General features: G+C 39.3%; 1 protein-coding gene across 1 annotated transcript; it reads right to left on the bottom strand.

Annotated features, from left to right (window-relative positions):
* Positions 1 to 2,580: 2,580 nt before the first annotated feature.
* LOC133791420 (uncharacterized) lies at positions 2,581 to 3,288 on the bottom strand. Its single transcript, XM_062229349.1, has one exon. The coding sequence runs from the start codon at positions 3,286 to 3,288 to the stop codon at positions 2,581 to 2,583; it is 708 nt and encodes a 235-aa protein (XP_062085333.1).
* Between the last annotated feature and the right edge of the window lie 7,263 nt (positions 3,289 to 10,551).

The raw sequence follows: 10,551 nt of genomic DNA, 5'->3' as shown, positions 1-10,551 counted from the left end.
GAGAAGTCCTTAGTCGCTCCGACTAAGACATTCTCTCTATGACCTCTCAATTGTGAATCTCTCCCCTGCGCCTCCTTGATCCTCTCAAGGAGCGTAGACTGAAGAGTGATGTTGGCCAACTGACCAACCACCAACTCTATACCTGCTCTGATCATCTCCTCGGCTAGCTTGTCAGATATCTGTCTCGAGCTAAACAACTGTCCTGGGCCTTTTCGACTCAATGCATCAGCCACCACATTAGCCTTCCCAGGATGGTATAGGATATCACAATCGTAATCCTTAACCAACTCCAGCCACTGCCTCTGGCGCATATTCAGATCCTTCTGAGTAAAGAAATACTTCAAGCTCTTATGGTCGGTGTATATCTCGCATTTCTCACCGTAGAGATAATGTCTCCAAATCTTAAGTGCGAACACCACCGTTGCCAACTCCAAATCATGCGTGGGATACCTCTGTTCATACTCTTTTAACTGTCTCGATGCATAGGCTATCACCTTACCAGCTTGCATCAACACGCACCCCAAACCCTGTCTGGATGCATCACAATAAACCACAAAATTTTTATTATCTGTCGGCAAGCTTAGCACTGGCGTGGTGATCAATCGCCGCTTCAACTCCTTAAAACTGTTCTCACATCTATCCGTCCAAACATACCTTGTCTTCTTCTTTGTCAGTTCTGTCAAAGGCATAGCTATTCTGGAGAGCCCCTCCACGAACCGCCGATAGTACCCTGCTAAGCCCAAAAAGCTTCTCACTTCAGGAACATTGCTCGGTCTAGGCCAATCCCTGACCACCTCAATCTTACTTGGGTCAACCAGAATCCCTTCCTTACTGACAATATGGCCCAGAAATGTAACTTGTGGTAACCAGAACTCACACTTATTGAACTTAGCATATAACTTATGCTACCTCAACCGCTGTAGAACCAGCCACAGATGCTGCTCGTGCTCTGTCTCTGACTGAGAGTACACCAGGATGTCTTCGATGAACACAATCACAAACTTATCCAAATAATCCTTGAAAATCCTATTCATCATGTTCATAAAGGTTGTTGGGGCATTGGTTAATCCAAGGGACATAACCAGGAATTCATAGTGTCCATACCTCGTTCGAAAAGCGGTCTTTGGTATGTCCTCCTCCTTAACCCTCAACTGATGGTAACCTGATCGGAGGTCTATCTTGGAAAACACTGTTCTTCCCTGTAATTGATCGAATAAGTCATCGATCCTAGGCAGTGGATACTTGTTCTTAATGGTTAACTTATTCAATTCCCTGTAATCAATACACATCCTAAGGGATCCATCCTTCTTCTTAACGAACAACACTGGAGCACCCCATGGCGAGAAACTCGGTCTGATGAACCCCAAATCAAGTAACTCCTGCAACTGAATCTTCAACTCCTTTAACTTCGCTGGAGCCATTCTGTAAAGTGTCCTTGATACTGGCTCCGCTCCTGGTACCAACTCTATAACAAAGTCAATCTCCCGCTGCGGCGGCAACCCTGGCAAATCTGCTGGAAACAAATCCGGGAACTCACACACCAATCTAGTCTCACCCAAACCAACTGACACCACCCTAGAGGTATCCACAACACTCGCTAGAAATCCCATGCAACCTTCCTACATCAAGTCTCTAGCCTTCAATGCTGAAATCATTGGTACTCGCAGTCCACTAACTGTCCCCACAAACACAAAGGGTACCTCCCCTTCCGGTTCAAAAGTCACCATTCTGCGCTTGCAGTCAATCATTGCCCCATACTTCGATAACCAATCCATCCCTAGAATCATATTAAAATCGTCCATCTCTAACTCAATCAAATCAACAGACAATTCCCTACCATCTATCTCTACTGGCAATGCTCTAATCCATTTCCTAGAGACTACCAGTTCTCCTATCGGCAACAAAGTCTGAAATCCCTAGCATACACACCACTAGGTCTACAAAGCTAATTTATCACTCTAGCAGATACAAATGAATGGGTAGCCCCTGAATCAAACAATGCAGTATACAAAGAACCAGCGCTAGAGATCTGACCTGTCACAACTGAGGGGCTAGCCTAGTAACCACATCCAAGCATAACAAGGCTTTTGATTCAATGTTTGCATCCTTGCAACTTTCTTTAAATCTTTTCAGTCTAGCTGGAGATGACCGCACATATCTCACCGCATTTCGAATGCTTGAAATTGCATCATTCAACTCTTTCAACCCATCAGTTACTATCAAATTCAAAATATGAGCTGAACACCTCATATGAAACATTTCGCCATTCAATGGAATGGTATTGTCTTTGTCCAACAAGTGCCCCTTCAATTTTCTAAGAGCAACGTCATTTGAGGAGGCATTGTCAACTGTCACTGCAAAAACTGAGGAGATACCCCACTCATTAAGACAATTTATCAACTCTTTCCCCACCAAGTCCCCTTTATGGCTAGGAACTTGGATAAAGTTGATAATTCTCTTCTGCATTTTCCAATTATCATCAACCCAATGTGCAGTCAAACACAAATAACTAATATTCTGGATTGATGTCCAACAATCGGTGGTCAACGACACTCTGTGCTTCACCAAAATCGACTTCAACTATTTCTTCTGATCTAGAAACGCATTGTAAATATCTCTCGCAACAGTAAATCTTGATGGGAACTGAAATGTGGGAAAGAAATGTTTAATGAGCTTTTGGAATCCTTTTCCGTCCACGTGCCTAAAGGATAACTCATCCATAATGATATATTCGGCGATCACTTTCCTAACAACGTTTTGATTAAACCTTAGTGGCAGCCCACTTGAAGCAACTTCCTCTTCATTGCAGGTTGTTGTCTTTTTAGTAAATCTATTCATAGTTGATTGTTGCTTCTTACTTTGCTCAACCCAGTCACTGAAAGGACACTTCTTACATTTTCTCTCCACATGTGCCCATAGTGTGCTAGTCCCATTCAACTTTGTATCAGTCGTATAATTGGTGCCACAATAATTGCAAGCAGCTCTTGGCTTCTTGGGATCACAATCAGGCAACATAGTGTAATGATCCCACACGCTTGATGTTTTCTTTCCAACCCTTTGCTTCTTTTCTGATCGTTCAACCTCTTTCTCCTTTTCTTTTTCATTATCCTCTTTCTTGGTCTCTTTGTCTTTTTCCTTATCTTGATTTTGTCGATCATTCCTCTTCTTTCGTACGTTCTCTTTCTTCCTTTCCTTCGCTTGTTCTTCTCCATCAGAACTTGACAAATTAGTTTCAGCATACTCCAACCACTCCCCCGTCATCCCTTCTAAATTTTTCTCGTTATCCATATTTACGATGTATTTACGTATTTATAAACACAATTTCAGCAACAAATATAAGGCATAATATGAATTTAGAAAACTTATGAAATCATACAGGAAGAGAACTAAAGAATTTGTGAAATGAGACTATTTGGTTCACCAAATAATATGATTTGAAGCATCATTATTATTCTTATTATTTGTATATAACACCCCTGAAGATACAACATGATTGTTTAATTATCCAATACTTCATTGTACCAATTGATATATATTTGTTGTGTTTGATGTATTGTTGAATTAGATAAATATTATACTATTTATAAATCAATTTTAAGATATCACAAACAATAATATTAGATGAGATTCACTAATATTTAATATTGTAATAATTGTACTATAACTTCTTATTATTATTATTATTATTATTAGTATTATTATTATGGTATTAGTAGTATTATACTCTCGAAAGGGGTAGGTAATACCAATTATTTATTTATTTTAAGATTTAAATAAGAAGGAAAAAAATAGAGATTTGTACCATAAATGACAACGAAATGCCATTACTTATAAAAAACACATCAACATTCAGTCTTATAAGTCAAACATAGTGTACTCTATTTATTTATATATGGTCTGAATCATCAATTTGCAAAATGCATGACCCCACAGAAAATTCAGTGCAAAAAATTGACCTGAAACAAGTTTCTAAAATTATAAAAAAAAAATGATAATATTAGCGGGGTGGTAGAGTACTTAAGAGTAAAATGAATTTGTACCTGTAAATAAAAGGTGTCTCTAATAGCTCCAAACCAAACCAAACAAAAATTACTACACGGATGTAATTAGAACAGAGAGCTAAATAGAAGAGCAAATGCAAATATGCATTTCACCTGATAGACAGCTTGTTTGATTTTAAATACAAATTGTTAAATGTACAATACAAAGACCATTACTTCTGAACACAGACAGCTTGTTTGATTTTAATAAAGAATACTCTTGCTCCCAAGTCCATGTAACCATGTCAAAAGTAGAGCAACTAAAAAAAATAAGATGAGCAAAGTGCATTATTTAATACCTGGTAGGTATCCGCCGCCCACCGCCGTGTCCGTGAACTTGAAGTGAAACAATGCAGTCGCGTGGGTCGTGGTCGACTGGTCTTGCGGCTGGGCCGTGTTGCTGCCGCCGAGGGTCGTGGTAGTGGTCGGTCCGTCGTTTGGGCTGGGATGGGTATTTGAGAGGCGGTTGCAAATGATGAGGAGAGGAGATTGAAAGTTTGAACTTTGAAAGAGAACAAAGGAGAGGAAGAAAGAGGAGATGGGTCTGTTCTGTGAGAGGCGGCTGCAAAGTGATGAGGAGAGGAGATTGAAAGTTTGAACTTTGAAAGAGAACAGAGGAGAGGAAGAAGGAGGAGATGGGTCTGTTGAACTCTGTTCTGTGAGTGAGAGGCGGCTGCAAAGTGAAAGTGATGAGGAGTATCTGAAACAAGTGCATGCCCTAAGTTTTTTTTTTTAAATTTTCAGATTTTTTATTTTTATTAAAAATTTTAATAATTAATAATTATATAATATTATATTATTATTTTATATTGTTCGGTCGGTTTCGGTTTCACTTGTCGGTTCACCCAAAATTTTCAAACTGACCGAACAGTGGCAGTTTGCGCCGTTGGCGGTTTTTTTGGTGTTCGGTTTAATTGGTTTTGGTTTTTTCGGTGTTCGGTAGGTCGGTGTACACGGTTTTTTCGGTTTTTCAGATTTTATGCTCAGCCCTACTTAATGCATGTGGATAATTGATCACTATTTACATGATTTATGATTTTGATTTGAGATCCGAGAGGGGAGAGTTGAATATTCTATAATCATATAGACACAAATTGCATATAGGACGATAGTACCTATATGGTTTGTGTAGCGTTTAGGGTTTCTATGCTTCATGCTTGCTATATGTTAAAACTTATCACAGGTATGTAGAAAGTTTGCATATAGGTTGACATCTTTTTACCTTGAAAAATAATTAAGATTGTTTTAGTTAACCCACTATTAGGATAGAAATTGAAGAATTATATGCACTGATTAGTAAGATTAATAGGTTGAAAAGTTGATGAAGTTAATACCCTAGGTTTTTAATTTTTGAATCATTTTTTTATAATTGCATACTTTATTTCAATTTTCAGTTTTAGGTTAAAAATCATTCTATTTCTGACAGCTAAATAGAAGGTTAGAATTGATTATTGGTACTTGATTGATAGTCTCTGTGGGAACGATTCTTATTTATTATCTATATTACTTGAATTGATTGCGCATACTTGCGTATTATATTTTCGCTATCATTTGACCATTTTTTTTATAGAAATCAAGAAGTGAAGAATAACAATCTGATTCTCATATAGCTAACAATAAGTTACAACAGTTTATATACAAGAATTAGTTAGAAGTTAGTTAACTACAGTTGTACAAATAGCAAACCAACTAACTAAGAAACTGAAATAACAAACTAAGCTTAATTCCTAACCCCCCCCTTCAAACTTAGAGTGGGAGGTAACACAACTCTAAGTTTGTTCCGAGTAAGGTAGAATCTAGCAGCAAATAATGCTTTAGCGAACGAATCAATTGTTTGGTCTACAGAGGGGACATGTTTCACAACAAGTTGCTTGCTAACCACCTTGTCTCTGACAAAATACAAATTTAACTCTATGTGTTTGGTGAGTTGGTGAAAAACTGGATTGGCAGCCATATGAACTGTGCTGAAATTATCGCACCACACTGTTGGAGCACAAGATAGAGAAGCCAATAACTCAGAGAGCAAAGGCTGAAGCCAGAAAATTTCAGCAGTATGATTAGCAAGGCTGCTGCTTCTTCAAAGACCATGACACGAGATTAGATCCAAAGTAAACACAAAAATCAGACGTAGACCTCTTATCATCAGGGTCAGAGGCCCAATCGGCATCACAGTAACCAACCAATTTGAGATCTGAGGAAGGTTGGAGAAGAAGACCATAATCCAGTGTATTCTTAAGATATTGAAGAAGCCTTTTTACTGCTTTCCAGTGCGAAACTAGTGGATTCTGCATATATTGAGACACCTTATTCACAACAAAGGTAATTTCAGGCCGAGTAATGGTGGCATATTGCAATGCTCCCACCAAGCTCCTATACAAAGTGGGATCTTCAAAAAGGTCACTGCCAAAAGCTTAAATTTTTTCACTAGGACTCATGGGAGTTGGCAACCAATTGGAAAATTGCATTTCAGCACGTTGCAACAAATCAACAATATATCTCCTCTGAGATAGAAGCAGACCACTAGGAGTATTAGTAAGCTGAATACCAAGAAAATAATGTGTTTCACCTAGATCCTTTAGTGCAAAGGCAGAGGTCAGATTGGAAACCAATGTTGAAATAGCAGCTGAAGAACTTCCAATAATTAATATGTCATCCACATAAATGAAAACGAAAGTGGTGTGCGCAGTAGTGATACGAATAAACAAAGACTGATCTGCCCGAGCACCTGTGAATCCAAAAATTTGTAAAGCTTTGCGTAGTCTCTCAAACCAAGCTTTGGGGGCCTGCTTCTGCCCATAAATCGTCTTGTGAAGCTTACAGACTTTAGAAGAAGCACTTTCATCAACAAAACTCGGTGGTTGACACATATAAACCTCCTCTTGAAGCATTTTGTGGATACCAAAAATCCACCACGAAAAAAAATTGCTAAGGGTGCAAGGCACCCAAGAAGGAGGCTTGTGTTAAGACAACACGTATAAAGTCTTTTGCGAGTTACGACCCTTGCGGTGAGGAAGACCAGCATCTAAGGATAAGGATCTCATTACATGAGACCCATTCCTCACAAGAGGCCTTCATGAAATAGCCCGTCTTGCCCCACGCGAGGCCCTTGCGAATCTGTGACCGTTGGTGCAACTCACCACGCCATGCCCAGGCTTGCATCTCGCTGCCCCCAAAGCACCCTGTCTCGCCTCGCTCCTAGTAGGTGTGCCGCACCATGGCGCTCGCGCCTAGGAGGGGCACCTCGCATGTCGTGGGTATGCCGCGCCATGGGCCTCGCATCAACGGCGCCTCGCGCGTCGTGGGTGTGCCGCGCCATGAGCCTCGCGCCTAGGAGGGGCGCCTCGCGCGTCGTGGGTGTGCCGCACCATGGGCCTCGCGCCTAGGAGGTGTCCAACACCATGGGCCTCGTGCAGCAGGGCAACCTCGCCTAGCCTTGATGGTCTCGCGGTCCCTTGCGCATGGGGACCGCAGGGCATTGGTCTTGTGGAGTTAGACCACCAACTCACACATGGATGCCACGAATGGGGTACCTCTCTTCCTGGGAGTCCAACAAGAGGTAAAATCATGGATCTCTCCAACACACCAATAAGGATACATTGGAGGTGCCTCATAGCGATTCGCACCAAGTCAGAAGGAGTACGGTTGCTGAGCCCCTGTCAGTGGCCGTACAAATGAAGTACTTGCTACGGTCCACACCAGACAACCTCTGACACTCATACTCAGTAAGTAGTGGAGACATCCCCACGGATTCTGACCATGTACTGGAGCCGACACCATGATTAATGCCCAAAATGCATATTTGTTGATTTTAATTGTCAAAATATATTAAGTTTTAATTAATATTTTCATGGAATTAATATGATTTATTTTATAAATGAAAATATTTGATTACAATTTAATTTATTGTTATTTTGTAGGAATTAAAGATGCATTTTGTCATAAAGAAAAGAAAGAAGAAATAAAGAAATAAAGTTGAAGAAAGGAGGAAAAGTTGGCATTTTTGCAAAATTGAAGCCCATAAATTCGGCCCAAAGCATCACAGGCCCAAAGCTTTCCCTTCTCTCCAGCAGCCACTTGTCGCGCTCCCAGCCTGCCATGCGTCCCAGCAACTCTCCCAGCGCCAAGTGTCATGCTCCCTTCGCACCACGTGTCCAGGCCATCATAATTTGTCTTCAGCATCAAGCCTCCAAGACCAACGTTAAATACTCTTCAGCTCATTCACTCCAACGCTTCAGCCTCACCCCAGCAAGCCAATTCCTCAGCCTTCTCCAACTCTTCTTCCAGTGGCCCAAATGCACATGAAGGCCCAACTCGCCTCCTTCACAAGCTGCCCAAAGAGACCCAGCCGCCCAACAAAGTGCACAAGCCCAATCTGAAGCCTTCCCAACAGCCTGCCTACGTGGCACATTTTTATTGGCTGGAAGTGGGTCAAAACCCTCTTCTGCCATAGCCACCTTCAACCCATATTTTGTGGGTATTGGGCCTTGCAAAATTACCATTTTGAGCTTTAAAGCTCATCTTTTTTGGTGCTTTTTAAAAAGGGTATTTTGACCATACACCAAAATAGTTAGGTTAATATTAATAATAAGATTTTATTTTTCAAAATCATATTTTATTATTAATATTTCAGATTTATTTTGTAAACCCCAAATTATTGTTTAATTTCTTTTTAGTCATTTTCTCCATCTATAAATAGGGACACTTTCTTCACATTTTCTATGTAATTTTTAGGTAGCAAAACTCTACCAAATTTTAGTCTCATCTCTCATATTTTCTCTCTAGAATTTTATGAGAATGTCTAGCATAATAGGCTAACCTTCTTGGGAAGGCTAGGATGATCCTATATGCACTATGCCTTTGTTTGGTATTTTTGATTCACCATGTGCTTAAAGTTTATATATTTGAGTGATTTATTTTCTTTCATCTCTACTTCTTCATCTTATTATCTATATTTATGTTTACTAATAGTATATAGATTTTGTCATGCACTTTCTATGTATTATCAAATTAGTGAAAATAATATAGATAATATCTTTATCATTTTCTCCATCTCATTCATATATATTCACTTTTACTAAAATCTATATAGAATTAGTCATGCTCTTTCTATGTATTTTATAAATGGTAAAAGTAATATTTGTGTTAGGTTTTATGTCCAATCTTTTATTGCATTATTGCCAATGATATAATGTCATTTTTAGATTTCTCATAAGATTTATCTCATCTTTCCATGGTAAAGAATAGTAATCACTTGAATACATTTTTGTTAAATATATTTGTGCTTTAATGTTAAATCTTCCAAATGAATAGTTGGGATGTGAACTATCCATTTGTGTAATTTTTGTAAATCATATATCCAAATAAATAAGTATGCATATTGGTGATTCTTGATCATTCCTACTTGTTACCTATTGTTACATCACATTTTAATCTATCTTTATTTCTAATATTTAAATTTCAAAAACAACAAAAATATCACTTGTTTTATTTTCTTCATATTATTTATCTCTAACATTTATTTATTGATTAACTTGTTTCTTTACCTCCTTGTGGAATCGACTGCCCATCTATACTACAACTACCGCTAAGTGGAAGTCACGTTTGGGCGTTAAACACACCACTACCCCGGAAACCACTCTCCTGCTAGTGTACTCGTGTACCATCTGGTCCCCTGGACCACCATGTATCAAGGGCCATTAGAGCCCACTATAAAATTAATCCCACTTCCACTGGGAGGGGGGTTGGAAAATTCATTGTATGCAGAGGCTATTGAGAAATATACAAAGGCTTGCTCCATTGTTGATCTGGGTTTACTTTTCCTTAAAGTTTATTCTAAGTTCTTATATAAACATCACCTAACTTACCTTTGAGTTTTCCGATCTAATTTCGTTGACGAGATTTCACCGTCAACACATTCCATTAAGAAATTGATTATTAACATCCAGCTATTTTATTTGCCACCCTTTAGACAAAGCAATGGTTAGTATAACACGTATTGTAGTAGGTTTAATTACCAGGCTAAAGGTCTTAGTAAAATCAAATCCAAATTGTTGGTTGAACCATTTTGCCACTAACCGAGCCTTGTGCTTAGAAATAGAACCATCATAATTCTCCTTAATTTTGAACACCCATCTACAACCGATATATTTTTTATTCGGTGGCAAATCAACAAGGGACCAAGTCTTATTTCTCAGTAAAGCCGAATATCCATCAACCATAGCTTGCCTCCAAGATGTATCCTGCAGAGCATCATTCACAGTCAAAGGCTCTTTAGAAGCTATGTATACATTCGGCTTGTATAACCTTGCCTTGGACCGAGTTACCATCAAGTGAGAGTTAGTAGGACCTTGTGTAGAAGAAGACTGTGGTAAACTTGTAAATGTTGAGTCAGCTAAAACAGACACATCAGGAGGGGCAGAGGGTGGTGGAATGTGTTCTGTTTGAGCTGAGGTAATGGTAGTATGTGGTGAAGAAGTAGGAGGGATGGTACGGGAAGGCATGGACTGAAGAG

This window comes from Humulus lupulus, chromosome 7 (assembly GCF_963169125.1).
Source record: "Humulus lupulus chromosome 7, drHumLupu1.1, whole genome shotgun sequence".
NCBI lineage: Eukaryota > Viridiplantae > Streptophyta > Magnoliopsida > Rosales > Cannabaceae > Humulus > Humulus lupulus.
This window is presented reverse-complemented; position numbering and strand designations above follow the sequence as displayed.